At 42.3% G+C, this 19,368-nt stretch overlaps 1 protein-coding gene across 1 annotated transcript in view; it reads left to right on the forward strand.

Moving 5' to 3' along the window:
- CCDC40 (coiled-coil domain containing 40) overlaps positions 1 to 19,368 on the forward strand; it is a 282,644-nt gene that overhangs the window by 235,715 nt on the left and 27,561 nt on the right. The window contains exons 16-17 of the mRNA XM_056550062.1: positions 14,072 to 14,192; positions 18,625 to 18,813. Of these exons, the coding sequence (XP_056406037.1) occupies positions 14,072 to 14,192; positions 18,625 to 18,813 (310 nt within the window). The remainder of the gene's footprint in view (positions 1 to 14,071; positions 14,193 to 18,624; positions 18,814 to 19,368) is intronic.

Consider the following 19,368-nt stretch of genomic DNA (forward strand, 5'->3'; position numbering starts at 1 on the left):
TTACCTCCCCAGCCACTGGCAGACTCCCACAGCTGGGGAATTTCTACTCCCATCATGGAAACAAGTCTGTTCCATGATGGGAGTAGTAGTAGTCCCACAGCACTGCAGGAGTCTGCTGATGTCACCTCTTCTGAGCATGCTCAGAAGTAATAACGGATATTATAAACCAGGTGCAAACGGATGACATAAAGGCTTATCCGTTTGCCAAATGTTAAAAATAATGGCCGTTAATTTACCCATTTCTTATGACGGAAGAAAAATTAGTGCATGTGCCGTTTTTTCTTCCGTCACAAATAACGTTCGTTATTCATGATGGGCTATAACGGGACATAATGGATAATCAAAAAATCCCATAGACTTGAATGGAATTTTGTAACGGACGTTTAACATCCGTTTTAAAGCTTTTCTAATGGACGTTTATGACAGATCTTTTAACTGATTAATTTTATAGTGTGAAAGGGGCCTTAAAATATATAAAATCTGTTTCCTACAAATTCAGGCATCCCTTCTGTATCATTTGTTTTTATTTTTATGGTACCCTACGAAATTCAATAAAAATAGCTATGCCTATCCCATTTTTAGATCGCTATAGTAAAAAAAAAAAAAAAAAAGCCAGCAAAAACACCAATATTAAACCCTACACCCCATAGTCTCAACCTGATGTTGAAAAACGCCAAAAAGATTAAAGAGATGCAAAACGGAAAAACGCTAAGTGGATATGGCATTTTGCAGTTCCCTATTGACTTGCAGCTAACATCTGACCGTGGGTTTTTTCAATGAAAAAAGGCTGTGCAGCAGAATGGGCGTTTTTTGGGGATTTTTTTGACAAAAAAACCTTAGTGGAATTCTAGCCTTGGGCAGATACAGTACCATTTGCCCCATACTACAGGAAATATTCCTTTCCAACTCCGAATTTGGCAATCAGATTAAATTCCTAGATCACCAACTAGCAGCAAGTAAAATTATATATTTTTAAGAAATGCAAGCAGGCTCCCCTTGAACATGTCCAGTGAGTCAGCCTTCACAACATTGTGCAGCAGAGTGTTCCATTATCTCCCTGCTCTCATAATAAAGAATCCCCATTAGTGTGATGATTGTGAAACATTCTTTCCTCTAGATGTAGAGGGCCCCTATTTGTCATGGTTACAGGTCTAAAGTGTAAAAAACATCAGTAGAATGATCACTGAACTATTAGTCATATTATTGCAATTTACAATCTGATCTCTCATAAGACATCTTTTTTTTACAAACTAAATAGCCACAAATCTAATAACCTGTTTTGGTATTTTAATCCAGAAATTCCCTTAAAGACGCACTCTAGGTATTATTTTTAGCCCATATAATGTACACTCACCACCAGTGAGTCCTAACCTACTATCTCTTGCATCCCAGCACAGATGCATTCATAGGTTCCATTACTGTAGCTTCATTGTGTGAGCAGCAGTCAGACCACCAGAAAAGAATATTGTCTTATTTGTCTCAGGAAGTGGTTTGTTCTGGGTCAGCTGTCTTTCAGTAAACTACTTGATGACATCATCACCTGGCAGATCCCTCCTGGCAGCTTTAAAACCCATCCCCTCACCTCTCCACCCAGCTATATCTGTATGCTGCTTTCTCTATGTAATAGTAGTTATACACCTACCTTGGGCTCCCCTTCTTTTAATTTGTATTGCAAAAAACTCAACTAAAAATTTACAGAAGTTTTAGGGTAGGATCACATGTGCCATATTTTGCTGTGCATTTGCTGCTGCATAATTTCCTACCTATTGAAGTCACTAATTTGCTACCCATTGACTTTAATGGGAGGAAAATACACTGCATCAAATATGCAATAATATATACTGCATGTGTGACTTACCCTTAAAAGGGTACTCCGCCCCTAGACATCTTATCCCCTATTCAAAGGATAGGGGATAAGATGTCAGATCGCCAGGGTCCCACTGCTGAGGACCCCTGGGATCTCCGCTGCAGCACCCCGCTATCATTATTGCACAGAGCACGCTTGCTCTGTGCGTAATGACCGGCGATACAGGGGCCGGAGCATCGTGACATCACGGCTCCGCCCCCTCGTGCCATCACGGCCCGCCCCCTTAATGCCGGTCTATTTGTTGGGGCATGATGGCCGCCACACCCCCTCCCATAGACTTGATGTCACGAGGGGGCGGAGCCGTGACGTAATGATGTTTTGGCCCCTGTATTGCCCCTCATTACGCACAGAGCGAGTTTGCTCTGTGCAGTAATGATAGCGGGGTGCCGCAGTGGAGATCCCGGGGATAGGGGATAAGATGCTAGGGGCGGAGTACCCCTTTAAGGCATTTTGTCATTCCATTTAAATTAGCTAATAATTCACACTTAAAATATGTCTACTTTATGTTGGCATAATTTGGTAAATGTTGTTTTTTTAAGGGACCAGTTTATTTCTAAAGTGGATTTTAGAATTAGAACTGCACCCCTCAAGGAATTTACAACCACCTTTTGGAAGTTCACAGAAATTAAGTGGAGTTTAAAATAAACAAATTAAATTGAACAGTTTGCAAATGTTTTATTTTTTTTTTCTAATATATTTTTATTAAATATTTTCAGAAGCAAAAATAATACAACACATAGGCAGACAATAAATTCAAAACTATACAGTCCTCGTAGGCAATAGCTCCGGTGCGGGGCTGCAATGAAAACGACCAACGGTGAAGACACCGATGGTCTCTCGAAAGCCGAATGTTTATCGCAAACAACCCTAATCAATCAGATATACTAAAGAAATAAAAGAAAATAAAAATATGATTCCCCCTTCATCCTCTCCACATAAATAGTCCGAGCATTGAGCAACACCCCCTGTCCAGGGTGCAATACTCCATCCTCTAGCCCCTCCCTTGACTCTCAGGGGATCCAGCACGAAACACTAAATGCGAATTCAATGCGAATAAGGTATGAACCAAGCGGAACATACTAGACATCAGGTAAACGGAGTGCCCCAAGGGAACCACTCAGAGCTACCCGCCAAAGATTCCAAATGTATGTCATGATCATGCGCCAGTACTCGGCCGTGGTCGGACACTACTAAACCCCATGATACAGATTTGTGAGTGGGGTGTTACATTTAGGGCAATTAGTGATCCTATCCGGGAAGGATGGTGAGGGCAGAATGTTGAAGCCATATAGGGCTGCATGAGCCACCTTAAAATATGTCTCCCTCCATCGCTCATTTATGACATTTTTGCGTACTGCCTTCCACCCTGCCAGGATAGTGTCAGTGATATCGACATCTCCCGTCCATCTCTCCCACGTATAGAATAGTTTTTTGGATCAATCTTTAAAAATCGGTTGCAGAGAGTTAAATAGAGCTATGAGACCGACACCCTTCTAGGACCTATAATAGCATCCAGGAAATGAGTCGGTGCTTCCCGAGTGAGATCCCTGAGTCTAGAGGAGCAAAAGGAGTACACCTGATTGGCATATAGAAAGTGAGAATGAGGGAGCCCTAACGTGTGGAGCATTTCTCCCGAGGTGAGGTATCTACGATCCTCAGTCTGTAAAAGGGACCCCACATCAGTAACCCCTTTATCAATCCATAGCTGCAACCAAGAGGAGGACCTACTCTGAGGGAATTCTGGATGGACAAACAAGGGCATTCTTTTAGACAGGAGGAACAGGAGGCATAAAACCATCCGCACCTCCTTCCATGAGACTATCGTATTGCATAGCAGAGCTGAATCCCTTAATCACAGCCGGCAATTTTGTGTGTTACGGGCAGTGCTCCGGTCACTCATTCTGACCGTGAGCGCTCCCCTCCTCCTTTCACCAGTGGCTCCATGACTCACAGTGCGGGACACGCCCGCATGCAAGTCCCGCCATCTCCTTACCCCAGGCTGTCTCCGGCTCCTTTCTGCATGTGCATCGCGGCTATGCGATTTAAAGGGCCAGTGAGCCCTTAATTATCAGTTGCACCTGTAACTCTATTATAAGTGTCTCCACCTCCCACCACTCTTTGCCGGATCTTTGTTTGCCTAGAGCGTTAGAGAAAGTGTTACTGTGTTTGCCCTGCCATGTTCTGACCTTCTGTTCTGTGACCTGACCTTGCTCCTGTGTCACCTGCCTATTGACCTCCTGCTACGTTCAGACCACGAACCTGTGCCGCCTGCCTTGATCTTCTGCTATCCTGACATCGAGTTGCCATTTCCCTTCTGTGCTACGCTACATCTCAGCAAACTGTGTGGACGAGTCGTACCAGGGGTAGCGACCTGGCTGCCACCTGCCGCAGCAAGTCCATCCTGCTTTGCAGCTGACTCTGATGAAAACCAGCGGCACCTTAGACTCAGCTCCCTGGTACGGCCCACATCATTTTTCACGCAGGTACTGCGAATCCACTACTACCGTGAGTGTTACAGTAAGATCCGGCCATGGATCCCGCTGGGGTGCCTCTGCCTGATGTCTCGGACCTTTCCACCATCATGGCTCAACAGTCGCAGCAGTTGGTTCATCAGGCACAACAACTGAATCAATTGTCTGCCATGATGCAACAACCTCTTGCCGCTTCTGGATCCAAGCTTCGTTTATCCTTGCCCACGAAGTATGAAGAAGATCCTAAGTTGTGCCAAGGCTTCGTTACTCAGTGCTCTATGCATTTGGAGCGCATGGCTGATCAGTTCCCAACGGGGCAAGCTAAAGTTGTGTTTGTTGACAGCCTATTGTCCGGAAAAGCCCTGCCCTGGAATACTCCTCTCTGGGAACGAAATGACCCGGTCTCCTCAAACCAGCCAGGCCTTCCTAGCTTAATTCCGCTGTGTATTTGAAGAACCCGCATGAGCCTCCTCAGCCGAGACGGCTCTTCTTATTTTCAGCCAAGGGAACTCCTCCGTTGGCGACTACATGGTTCAATTCCGCACTCTTGCCTCTGAACTTGCTTGTAACAACGAGGCCTTGTGTGCCACATTTAAAAAAGGATTGTCCAGTAGAATCAAGGATGCTCTTGCTGCACGAGATCCTCTTGCTACCCTGAGTGAACTTATCCATTTAGCCACTCGAATTGATGTTCATTTTGATGAGAGGCAGGAAGAACTTTGTCTGGAAAGTGAACCAGCCCGAACTCGGCGATTTCCTCCTCTGGCACCCATGTTCCAACGTCCACCTCAGTTTTCTTTGCCTCCTGCCGAAGAGGCTATGCAAGTGGATTGTTTTTGCCTAATGTAGCTGGAAAGATCCCCTCGACGCAATGAGAATTTGTGTCTATATTGTGCCAGTCCAGAGCACTTTCCCAAAGACTGTACTATACGTCCTCAGCGTCCGGGAAACGCTTGCACCTAGGACACGTGGGAGAGGCGTCCCTAGGTTTGAATACTACCTAGTCTGTTCAAGCCTTTACTCCTGCCAAGACTTCTGTCACGATTCAGCTAGCTGGATGTGGATCCTCTGTGTCAGCGAGGGATTGGCGTGGACCGTGTCGGTGGACCGGTTCTAAGATGCTACTGGTATTCACCAGAGCCCGCCGCAAAGCGGGATGGTCTTGCTGCGGCGGTAGCAACCAGGTCGTATCCACCAGCAACGGCTCAACCTCGCTGACTGCTGAGAAGGCGTGGGACAGAAGGACTAGGCAGAGGCAAGGTCAGACGTAGCAGAAGGTCGGGGCAGGCGGCAAGGTTCGTAGTCAATATGGATAGCAGAAGATCTGGAAACACAGGCTTTGGACAACACTAAACGCTTTCACTGGCACAAGGCAACAAGATCCGGCAAGGAAGTGCAGGGGAAGTGAGGTAATATAGCCAGGGAGCAGGTGGAAGCTAATTAGGCTAATTGGGCCAGCCACCAATCATTGGTGCACTGGCCCTTTAAATCTTAGAGAGCTGGCGCGCACGCACCCTAAGGAGCGGAGCCGCGCACGCCAGGACATGACAGCCGGGGGCCGGGACAGGTAAGTGACTTGGGATGCGATTCGCGAGCGGACGCGTCCCGCTATGCGAATTGCATCCCCGCCGGCAATGTCAGTGCAGCGCTCCCGGTCAGCGGGTCTGACCGGGGCGCTGCAGAGAGAGGAACGCCGCGAGCGCTCCGGGGAGGAGCAGGGACCCGGAGCGCTCGGCGTAAGGAGCGCTCGGCGTAACAACTTCTTTCTCTGCTTCTGCCTTTTTGGACTCTGGTTCTGCTGAAGATTTCATTAATGCCTCCCTGGTCCAAAAACATTGTATTCCATTGACTCGGCTTGCTAATCCCTTGTATATTTCCTCTGTTAATGGAGAAAAGCTGAACTGTAAGGTACTTTTCCGTACAGAACCTCTCATCATGCAAGTGGGAGCTTTGTATGAGGAAAAAATTGAGTTCTATGTGCTTCCAAATTGTACTTCTGATCTTCTTCTCTGTCTTCCTTGGCTTCAACGACACTCTCCTCAACTCGACTGGAAATCCGGTGAAGTCACACGTTGGGGAACTGTTTTGCCGAAATCAGTTCTTGTGCCCATCCAGTCTCCTCGCCTCCTCTTATGCCAGGCCTGCATATAATAATCAAGACTTTTCTGACGTATTCTGCAAAAAGCAGGCCGAGACTCTTCCACCACATCGTCCCTTCGACTGTCCTATTGACTTACAGCCTGGAACAACGCCTCCCCGAGGAAGAATCTATCCAATATCGATTTGTGAGACACAAGCCATGGCAAAATATATCAAAGAGAATCTCCAAAAGGGCCAAAATTAACAAAATATTTTGTGAGCACAGGAGTTGCTCTAGCTTCAAAGCAGTGAGTGTCCGCTACTGTCACTAACCATTTAAAAGCCATAATCAATGCTGATCTTGGCATCTAAAGGTAAAGTAAAGTTGCTGGTAGCTCAGTGGAGCTCATCGTACCCTCGTGACGTGATTGTTAGGGTACAATGTGCTAAAATAGTGAAGGAGGGTCCCCTTACCTGCCTCATGCCACCAATCGTCAGGTCACTGATGCTTAGCCAGGCTGTACCAGTGGATCATCGATCTCTTATGCCATAGGCATAGTATTATACAGTGAATGCAATCTAATGATTGCATAAAAAAGTCCCTATGGGGCCTTAAAGGAAAATGATAATCCTGTTCACCCACACTAAACCCAATACATTGGGTTTTAGTGTGGGCGAACAGGAGTTCGATGAGGGGTCACTGACTAAAATACGTAGCCAGACATATGTCCCACCGAAAATCCGCTTCTGTATTCTCTGCATTGCTTATTGTTTATAATCCCTCAGAATAAACAGCGTAAACATTAAAAAAATACCAAACACCAATAATGCTGATTTTTAATCACACCATATATCAGGAAAAATTTTTATAAATCGCAAATACAAAATCCCATCAAAACAAAAATGGTGCTGATAAAAACTACAGATCACTGCGCAAAAAAAATGGCCCTCCTAAAAAAGTAATAGGGGTCAGAAAATGACAATTTTATTGCATACCATTTTGTTAAAAAAAAAAATTTAAGTTGTACAATAAAAGAAAAAATATATAAATTGGGTAGTGTTTTAATGAATGCAATTTACCCACAGAATAAAAAGAACATGTCATTTTTACCATAAAGTGCATTGTATAAAAAAAAAAAAACACCCCAAAATTTACAAAATTGCACCCAAAATTACCACCCACAATTTAACCTTCTTTTTTGGTTTCACTGTTCATTTATATGGAAAAATGGTCGCACAAAAAACCCTCATAAGGGTCTGTAGGTGGAAAAATAAAGAGTTATGCCTCTAAGAAAGCGAGGAGGAAAAAACAAAAATGCAAAAATTAAAATTAGCTTCGTCCTCAAGGCCAAAATGAGCCATGTCCTCATAGGGTTAATTATCACATTCCTGATCCTTCATAATCAAAAACCCAAAACCATCCAACAGTGGTACCAGTAAAAACTATGGCTAACCTCTAACACAGAGCTTCATAGATGGGGGAAAAAAAAGTTATAGGGGTCAGAACATGGCTTAGCAGAGATGTTCTGTTTTATGCTTTTTTATTTTTGTTTCTTGTTCTTATAGTAAACAAATTATAAAAAATTGGGTATTGTTTGAATCGTACTGACGCATAGAGTAAATTTAGCATGTTCATTTTACCATAAGCCAAAAATCGAAATTCATAATACATACATAAACAGAAATATACATACTCAAACACATACACATGTGTATAAACACACACACACAGTATACATGAATATAGGTTATACATACAAAATTAGCAATTTGCACATTACACACATAGATTTAAAAAAAACATACGGTACTTTTTCTAAAGCCTATTTGAAAGTTCAAGTTCACACTGAGGAATTGGAGAGGAATTCTCACGTAAAAATTCCGCCACAGAATTTTCGTTTTGTTTTTTTCATGCGGAATTCCACACGGATTTTCCGCGCTGAACATAGGAGAAAACATTTTTTTTTTTTTTTGCTGGACTACAACCACCAATTAGAATTTCCCCTTTTTTTTCAGTGCAGAATCTCAGGATTTCGAGCGGAAACATTTTTACCATTGACTTTATGGACTTCTGCTCGCGTATTCTGCAAGAAGAATGAACATGTTCTTTGTTCTAACGGAATGGAATTCCGCGAGCGGAATTTACGCAGTGGGACCAGTGCAGAGTAAATTAAGTAAATGGCAAAAACTTTAATGTTAATAATTTCTGAGTGGAGAATTCAAGAGTAAATACTTGAGTAAATTCCTCTTGAATTACCTAAGGAGGAATCCCACAGATCTGAAGTGTGATGGATGTGGCAGGGTCAGGTACGCTTCTTCATGCAGACCAAACACTACCGATCCTATATAGGGGGAAGATTGTTAAGGTTGCATAGTAACATTTGGTGGTATAGTAGCACCCTGAAACTCTGCTTGAAGCAATTAGCTGCAGTAGAGCCTACTAAATGCTGGAGGTTGCTCTTTTGATAGAGTTCACATGCCCTGATCCACATACACTACAGAAGATGCAAGGGGTTCCCTTAGGGATGGAGCCCTGTCTAATTAGCCAGTCCCCCCTTCCTCAAGGGCACTGCGCCCCTTTTCCTGCCCCTTCAATCCTCTGTCCCAACTGTAGCTGTAGTGCGGAAGGGGAAGCACCCAGGGAGAGAGGGGAAGATGCTGCGACCGCGGCCCTACTACCCCCTACGTATGACGGATACACAGAAAAAGTTTATGAAGCCTTTGAAAGACATTGGCACGTTTTAACAATGGACCCCGAATTGAAGGATAAAGTAGGCCTAAGACCTAGCCTTACTTATCGTAGAGGGAAAAATTTACGGGGCTTACTTGTGCATAGTCACCATAAAATTGATTTAAAGAAACCTATATCATGGCTTCCCCCTCAACCACAGGGATCATATCCCTGCGGACATTGCAGCAATTGCAAATACATATTGAAAACAAAAGACTTTGTCAACCCTATTGATAATAGAAAATATGAGATTTGGGATTTTGTGAACTGTGGTACTAGAAACGTTATATATGTTGCACAATGCCCCTGTCTAAAGTTATATGTGGGGAAAACGATTCAGAAGTTCAGAAAGAGTGTGGGGAAACATATCAGTACGATCCGTACAGGAGCAGACACACCAGTGGCAAAACACATGCGGCTAATACATTCAAAAGATCCCTTTGCAATAAAATTCTGGGGACTAAGAAAGATAAAACTCAATGAAAGGAAAGGAGATGTGGATAAAATTCTGATGATAGAAGAGACACGGTGGATATATAAATTAAAAAGTCGCAGTCCTAGAGGACTAAATGAAGATTTTTCTTTTTCAACATTTCTAGATTGATTATGGAGATTTATGATTCAATATATTTATAATTAATAAACTAAGAGCAGTGGACATAAAAAAGTCAGCAGCGCGAAATTAATTATAAAAAAATAAATATTACAATGGTAATCGTAACATCTGAAAAAATACTCCCGATAAAAAATAGCAATAACATATTAACTAATCTATTGTTTATGAACATCAATGAAACACAAAGAGCATTTATTAAAGTTAATGAACATCTATATAATAAATAAGTTTTTTTTACCTTGAATATAATGGAGGAAGGAGTTCTTCTGTTGTGGGCTAGGTGATCACAACTCTGTAAAAAATAAGGTTATTGGCAATGGTATTAATAAATTTACAACGTATGATAAAATAATGGAATCATTTAATAAACATATAAAAAACCAATCTTATCAGTGTATACAATATAATCAGAAAAATCAATCAATATAATAAAATGCAAAAAGATGACTGTATAAAAATCCATCTAAGGAGAAGGAAGGTCACCTACTATTATCAGTAGTATTTAGTAGGAATATAGTTAGGAAACAATGGAAATTCATAATGTTCAATACACTGATAGTGACAGGTTAACAAAAATAGAAAAATATATGTAAATATTTATTATACCATATAATGAGGCAAGTATCTCATATACAAGTACAACGAGTCAAGCATTTTATATAAAAAGGTTATATACTTACCAGTTCAAAAAAGGCTAAGTTTAAAATTATGGACAATATGGTATATAAAATGTTTAAAAAAATGATTAAGTTTAAATTCATGCGCAGAATGTTTAAGCTCAAATTTATGCATAAAAAAGAATTGAGTTGGAACCAGCCTAAGTTAAAAACATACGCAGTTCATGGACTAGGTTGAAAATATGACTAAGGTAAAAATCATGTGCAGTAAAAAGAATAGGTTTGGAATTAATCTAAGTCTAAAAACATGCGCAAAAAGAATGGAGTTGTAATCAGTCTAAGTCTAAAAACATGCGCAAGCCATGAACTAGTTTGAAATTAGACAAAGTCTAAAATCATGCGCATTAAAAAGAATAGTTTAGGAATTAATTTAAGTCCAAAAACATGCGCAGTTAATTTATTGACCTAGAAAATAGACTAAGTCCGAACGCAATGGCAGTTTTTCTGTCATGCGCAAAGCACAATATAAAGATTGATTTTTTTCAAAGTTCATGGACCTGCGCGGAAATTTGAGTTTGCGCAGAGAGTTTATTCCAAGCCCGAAAACAAGAAGTTCAATGACATGCGCAAAGAACACAAATTGATTGGTCAGGGAGGCATCATGAAAGAGAGTGACATCAGAGAGATTACGATGCGTGATTGGCTGTGAGGGACGCCAAACAATTAGTTATGGTAATGAGTAAGTCTATAAATATCTGTTAGCCATTCAGAATGGCGAAAACGTTTAGAAGAGAGGATTAATGTTTTAATAGCACACTGTACCAGTGACCTTTCTAGGTAGTAAACCGAGTGTCCGAGCTGCAGCAGGGCACTGGAGTACACTAGATAGTAATGATAAAATAGCAGTCTGCATGACAGACACTTTGTGATCCCATTAGAGAGGAATTAACTGGATACAGTGTTGATAATTTTAAACACCACTGCCATCTAGTGGCAATAAATGTGCAACACAACAAGTTGAAAATTATTTTAATGAGTATAATTAAAAGTTATATTTTATTGGGGTTCTTTAGTCCGGGTTAACCCTGAGGGGATTTATTCCCCAAGTAGGTTTTGTGTTACTTAAATTGGCCCAGAGACCCCTAGGGGATTTATCTTGTGGCATACTACCCACTACGACACCGGCCCAAGGGGCCCATTGCGGCCCCTCCCATAGAAATGAATGGAGGGGGCGTGGCGTGACGTCACATCCCTGTCGCGGAAGCCCGGAGGTTTCCGAAACTTCAGACGCAGCTACGCATGGAATGCGGGCTGCTGCAGGGAGATCGCGGGGGGTCCCATCGGCGGGCCCCCCGCGATCAGACATCTTATCCCCTATCCTTTCGATAGGGGATAAGCAGAGCCGGATTAACGTAGGGGCGGATGGAGTGGCAGCTCCAGGCCCCTGCGTTAAAATAGGCCTGGCGGCCCGCACAGACCGATCGGCACCCGCGACAATCAAGCCTCAAACTTCTGGCCCGCGGGCCATTTGCGGCTTGCGGAACGAAAGTTTGCTGTATGTGAAATTTGTATTGCCCGGGCGCCGGGCAGGTAACTTCTTCAGGCATTTAACCCTGCTTCAGGTGAGCAGCGCTAAATGCCAGAAGACTTCACTTACCCCGCCCTTCTCCCCCAGTCTCCGGTTGGCTGGCCCGAGTCTGATAAGGGACATCGCACATGTGACGTCCCTCCGCAGACCCGCGCAGGACGTCAGTGACGTCACTCGTCAGGCCGCCGGAGTAGAGGAGAAGCGCAGTGCAGGACAGGTAAGTGTGTCTATATGTGTGTGTGTCTTTGTGTGTATGTGTGTGTGTCTGTCTGTGTGTGTGTGTATATATGTGGGGGGAGGACAATGCTACCTAATGTGGGGAGCCTGCTACTACCTAATGTGGGGAGCCTGCTACTACCTAATGTGGGGAACCTGCTACTACCTATTGTCAGGAACCTGCTACTACCTAATGTGGGGAACCTGCTTCTATCTAATGTGGGTAGCCTGCTACTACCTAATGTGGAGAACCTGCTACTACCTAATGTGGGGAGCCTGCTACTACCTAATGTGGGGAGCCTACTACTTCCTAATGTGGGGAGCCTACTACTACCTAATGTGGGGAACCTTCTACTACCTAATGTGGGGAGCCTGCTACTACCTAATGTGGGGAACATGCTACTACCTAATGTGGGGAACCTGCTACTACCTAATGTGGGGAACCTGCTACTACCTAATGTGGGGAACCTGCTACTACCTAATGTGGGGAGCCTGCAACTACCTAATGTGGGGAACCTGCTACTACGTAATGTGGGGAACCTGCTACTACCTAATGCGGAGAGCCTGCTACTACCTAATGCGGGGAACTTGCTACTACCTAATGTGGGGAGCCTGCTACCACCTAATGTGGGGAAACTGCTACCTACCTAATGTGGGGAACATGCTACCTTCCTAATGTGGGGAAACCGCTAACTTCCTAATGTGGGGAAACCGCTACCTTCCTAATGTGGAGAAACTGCTGCCTGCCTAATGCTCCCCCCCAGAAGTAGCACCCCCATCATCCGTAAGCTCATGCTATTACCACACAGGGGTAGGGGGAATGGGGGGGGGGGATTGCTGGTAGATGATGGTGGTGCTACTTCTGGTGGGGGGTGTTGCTGGTGGATGATGAGGGGCGCATGATGGGGGCATTATATGTAAGGGGCGCATGATGGGGCATTTTATGTAAGGGGCACATGATGGGGGCATTATATGTAAAGGGCGCATGCGACCCAGCCTCATCCAGCTGCTACCTCCAGTGGCCCCCAGATAATTTGAGTTTGAGACCCCTGCTCTATCACCTCCATGCTGCCAGTGGCAGATCCAGGGAGGGGGCAATGGGGCAATTGCCCCCTGAGATTGTTGCTCCTCCTGTACTATGGCATGGTGGAGCGGGAGCTGTCAGCTGTCCCGCTCCACCATTCCCTCACATTTCTCACACGCTGCTGCATTCTTGCAGTGTGAGCCGCGGGGACGCCATCCACGGCAGGCCGGCGCTGGTGCCCGGAGATCACCTCCCCGCAGCTCTCACACTGCACGAACGGAGCAGCGTGTGAGAAATGTGACAGCTGGAGAGAGGTGCTCGGGTGCCGTATGGTACAGGGGAATTATTAAAACTTGGTGGTAGGGGTGGCAGTGTGCATGCACAGAAAAGGGCAAATTATAAGTGAGGGGCACATAACAGGGGGGCATTATATGTGAGGGGCACAGGACAGGGGGCATTATATGTGAGGGGCACAGGACAGGGGGCATTATATGTGAGGGGCACAGGACAGGGGGCATTATATATGAGGGGTACATGACAGGGGGCATTATATGTGAGGGGCACATGACAGGGCCTCACCCCTGTCATGTGCCCTTATAATGCACCTATAATGCCCCCCTGACATTTGCCCATTACTTAAGCCCCCCTGTCCTGTGCCCCTCACATCTAATGCCCCCTGAGGGGGCAGTACATGGGGCATTATATGTGAGGGGAACATATATATACTTTGATAAAAAAGGCCCAGCAAAATCTTCAGCACCAGGCCCATGATGTTATTAATCCGGCCCTGAGGATAAGATGTTTTTGTCCGGAATACCCCTTTAATATTTGTGTTTACATGTGTTTCTTTTTCTTTTGTCAGACATCAAATAATGCTTTGGGAAAAGAAAATTCAGTTGGCAAAGGAGATGCGTAATGCTGTGGACTCTGAAGCTGGCCAAGGAGAGATCAGAGCTATGAAGGCAGAAATACATCGCATGCAGGTAAACAGAAAGTAGAATTTTTTAATCGTATATAGCCCACACAGCTGTTCAGTTATATAACATAAACTTAAAAGGGTTGTCCAACTCTTTTTCTTATTTTAGGGAACTCTGCCTATGTGTCCATGAATGCAAGGTTCAAGTTACTCTTTTTTTTTTTTAAGTAACCCTGTTCATCTCCCTCTTGGACCCAGCCACAGGGTGTTGTGCCTTGTGTCCTCTCTCTGGGGATGATGTTCTGTTCATATCGGTTTGCCAGTGAACCTGTTGCCCAAAGTGTGTCATCACTGGTGTTGAGCTTTGGAGCTCGAATATACCCCTAACTATGCAGGGGTTCTGTCTTACCTGCATATTCCTCCAAATAATAGCATTCTATTTGAATGACCATTTTGTCAGAAGCTTAGCACTTTCAGGAAATATGCAAAGACTTAAGTGCCCTTTACATAGGAAAGAGACAAAAGCTAGCCTCCCATGTGCAATATCAGCATTCCTTGACATTGCATTTAGGAGACCAGCTCCCATCTCCTTCCTGAACCATAGAGAAATACCTCTACATAGTGAACCATCCTATCAGCTGTAGCTGTATTGATAGGTCACAGTGACCTAGTGATACACGATTATGTTTTTGTCATGCCAGGCCATGTGCCGAGATGAAAAGGGGGAAGAAATATGGATTTGTGGTTCAGCATTCACTTACCTTGCCACCTGCTGGACAGATCTTTCAGTGTAAAAGGAGAAGAATTAGTTATTGGAGAGCCCCATGATGCCTGTAAAACATCATCAGGATTCCCTTTGCAAAGTGGACTTGAAGGCATGCATCTTCCCTGCATCCCTGTCTATACAAATTACTGGTAAAAGTGACCTTATGACAAAAAGAGAAAAAAGTTTGCAAGTCAGCTCATCACCCATATGAACACGGTCCAATGTAGAAAGCAAAATCTTTAAACTTGAGGATGCCATGTAGCACATGGAAAAGTAGAGAGGTTGAAGGGGTACTTCGGTGGAAAACAATGTATTTCAAATTAACTGGTCCCAGAAAGTTAAACAGATTTATAAATTACTTTTGTTAAAAAAAATCGTAATCCTTCCCGTACTTGTCAGCTGTTATATGCTCCAGAGGAGGTTGAGTTGTTCTTTTCAGTCTGACCACAGTGCTCTCTGCTGACACCTCTGACATGTCAGTAACTGTCCAGAGTTGGAGAGGTTTGCTATGCGGATGTGCTTCTACTCTGGACAGTTCCTGACATGGTTTTAGCAGAGAGCACTGAGATAAGACTGAGAAGAACAACTCAACTTCCTGTGGGTCATACAGCAGCTGATAAGTACTGGAAGAATTAAGATTTTTAATAGAAGCAATTTACAAATCTGTTTAATCTTCTGGAACCAGTTGATTTAACAAAAAATGTTTTCCACCGGAGTCCCCCTTTAATTATATAATTTTAAAATTATATTATATAATTTTCTTGTTTTTTTAAATGATATAATTAAAGTCTTGCTTTTTAATTTAAATTGGAGCTGGATTTACCTATCTACTGTTTCAAGTGACCTTTTGAGCTGTTACCATCAGATCCCTGTCATTAGAGATCTGTATATGTGGATAGCAGGGAATATAAAAAAAAATGTGTTCTCTGCTGATCTCTTTTGCCATCATTAAAAAATGTAATCACAAAAAAAATACAATCTGAAAATAATTTAAAGTAAAAAATTTTTTTTTATCTCCCCTTCAAAAAAAGAAAGTGTAACAAGAAACAATGGTGGGGCAGGAGAACACCCCACAAGCGTGGTCCCTGTGTTGCTACCTGTAGACCAGATGCTGCTGGTGTGTGGCACAGTGGGTCAGGCAGATAAGTATAGTGTGCAGTCGGTGTTATACATAAGAAAGTCAGAACAGTATTCAGGAATGAGGCAGAGACTTCGTTAAATATAGGCAGATGGTCAGGGCAGGTAGCTCCGGTTCATGTCAGCAACCTGGATTTTCAGCTGGAGAGTAAGTATGGTACAGAAGGGTCAGGGAGAATTACAATAAAAAAACAGGCACAAGTCAGGATACTTTGAATAGCAGGATCAGGACAGAACACCTTTGCTAGGAACACAGGGAAGGCTGGGTTCACACTACGTTTTTCAAATACGGTAACCGTATACGGTTTTCCGCAAAAAAAACATATAAGACCGTATCTGAAAACGTATGCATAGAGAATGCATTGTAAACCGTATTCCAAATGTTGTGTACGGTTGCATCCGTTTTGCCTCGGATACGGTTTTGCCGATTTTTCAACCGTTTTTGCCTCCAGTTGGAAAACCATATGCGAACCGTATGCGGTTCTTTTAACATTGTTGTCTATGAGAACCGTACACAGAATTTCAGAATACGGTTGCACACGGTTTTTCTAATCTGTTTTTGGAGTTGACACATGCGCAGATTGGAATTTCAATAGAACAATAGTAACTTTATTAAATTGCTGGAAAACTAATTCCAACAAAATAGCAAAACCGTTGGCAAAAACTGATGCAAACGGATAGAACCGTACTTACGTTTTGGAACCGTATACGGGGAAAAACTGTATACGTTTTAATTTGGAGTCATACGGTTGTATACGGTTATTGCCATACGTTTTTTAGCGGAAAACCGTATACGGTTACCGTATTTGAAAAACGTGTGAACCCAGCCGAACTTAGGCAATTAATGCTATTAGATGAATTTACAAAAATTGGATTTTTTTTTTAAACAGTGCACAGTGCTACAGTAAAAATGGCATGTTATGTTTATTCTGTAGGCCAGTATGATTATGATACCCAATTTGTAGTTAAGGAAAAATTATTTGATCCCCTGTCCAAACTCTCCAGAACAGGAGAAAATCCCCATAGCAAACCTATCCTGTTTATGAACTGTGGACAGACAGAAAATAAATTCAAAAAGCAAAGAATTTCTCTGTAGTATACAGCAGCTAAGTACTAGAAGGATTAAGATTTTTAAATAGAGGTAATTTACAAATCTGTTTAACTTTCTGGCACCAGTTGATTTAAAAAAAATATTTTCCACCGGAGTACCCCTTTAATTACTTTTACAAAAAATAAAACTTTATTTTTAACCCCTTCCTGACCCATGATTTACAACGGGTAGTTCGGTGAAACCAAAAAAATTTTTATTTGTGGAAGGGAAATTGAAAAAGAAATGTTAAAATAGATGATTGGATTACCCGCAGCGCTGCCGCGGGGATCCGATTATCTGTAATGGTGGACGGAGGTCCCCTCACCTGCCTCCGTCCGTCTCCCAGCGTCTCCTGCTCTGGTCTGAGATCGAGCAGACCAGAGCAGAAGATCACCGATAATACTGATCAGTGTTATGCCCTATGCAGTATTAGCAATCAAATGATTGCTATAGATAGTTCCCTATGGGGACATAAAAAGTGTAAAAAAAAAGTTGAAAAATGTAAAAATAAAAAAAAATCCCCTCCCCCAATAAAAATGAAAATTGTCAGTTTTTACCATTTTACCCCCAAAAAGCATAAATCAAAATATAATGTTAATGATCCCATACAGTGAACAGCGTAAACGTGAACAAAAATTAAAAAGTCCAAAAATGCTGCTTTTTAGTCAGACTTTATTCCCCAAAAAATTTATAAAAAATTATCTAAATGTTTTATATTTGCAAATGTGTTATTGATAAAAAGAACACATGACGGCGCAAAAAAAAATGAGCCCTCATACTGCCCTATATACGGAAAAATGAAAAAGTTATAGGTGGTCACCAAAATAGGGCGATTTTTGATTACTGATTTTGTACAAAAAGTTTTAGATTTTTTTTAAGGGGTACAAAAATATAAAAGTATCTAACCATGGGTATAATTTTAATCGAATTGACCCACAGAATAAAGAACACGTAATTTTTACCATAAATTGTACAGTGTGAAAACGAAACCCTCCAAAATGTGCAAAATTGTGGTTTTCATTTAAATTTCCTCCCTAAAAAAATAATTTGTTGGGTTCGCCGCACATTTTATGATAAAATGAAAGGATTCATTACAAAGTACTATTGGTCACACAAAAAACAAGCCCTTATATGGGTCTGTAGATGGAAATATAAAAGAGTTATGGATTTTAGAAGACGAGGAGGAAAAAACAAGAATGCAAAATGAAAATTGGTCTGGTCCTTAAGGTTAAAATGGGCTTGGTCCGCTGTATTTACGTCATGGGCAGGAAATTGTTAGCATGAAAGGGCGTATATTTACACCATAAAGTGTTAACAGTCTATGAAGCAAGCTCAATAGTTTTGCTTATTTCAAACACTGCACGTAATGGCTGTTGGTAGTAACACTTTGTACTCTTATGCCAGCAACATTTGCAAAAAAATTATTGTAAATGGGGTGAAAGTCAATGTAGCAGGAAGGCAATGCTGTAAATTGTAACTCCACTAAATGTATATTTGTGCTTGTAGGTTAGATATGCACACTTGATGAAACAGCAAGAGAAGATGATCCGTGATATGGAAGCAGTTGTTTCTAGAAGGGAAACAATCATGATGCGGGGGAAAAATCAAGCTGACAAGGACAAAAAGCACTTAACTGCAAATGATTTCCATGGAAAACTACAAGAACTACGGAAAAAAATTAAGGAAATTGCAGCGGTAAGAAATAAGTTTTAAAGCAAATGTCATTACTGTATATAAATGTTTTATATAACTGGCAATTTAATATCCCTGATGAAATTACCTTTTTTGGATATGAATTTGGAGTTGACTGACTTGAAGTAAATAATTTGTATTTAGATGTAAAGTGAGATAGAATCAGAGAAAGAAGTGTGAAAGAGGCTGTCTCTGCCATCATCTTTTTTATTAATTTTTTTTGAGTTATGAAATGCACTAACCCATTAAAGGGGTACTCCGGTGAAAGTACTTTTTTTTAAATCAACTGGTGCCAGAAAGTTAAACAGATTTGTAAATTACTTCTATTAAAAAATCTTAATTCTTCCTGTACTTATTAGCTGCTGAATACTACAGTGGAAATTATTTTCCGTTTGAAACACAGAGCTGTCTGCTGACATCATGAGCACAGTGCTCTCTGCTGACATCTCTGTCCATTTTAGGAACTGTCCAGCGTAAAAGGAAATCCCCATAGCAAACATATGCTGTTCTGGACAGTTCCTAAAATTGACAGAGATGTCAGCAGAGAGCACTGTGCTC

This window comes from Hyla sarda, chromosome 13, assembly GCF_029499605.1.
Source record: "Hyla sarda isolate aHylSar1 chromosome 13, aHylSar1.hap1, whole genome shotgun sequence".
Taxonomy (NCBI): domain Eukaryota; kingdom Metazoa; phylum Chordata; class Amphibia; order Anura; family Hylidae; genus Hyla; species Hyla sarda.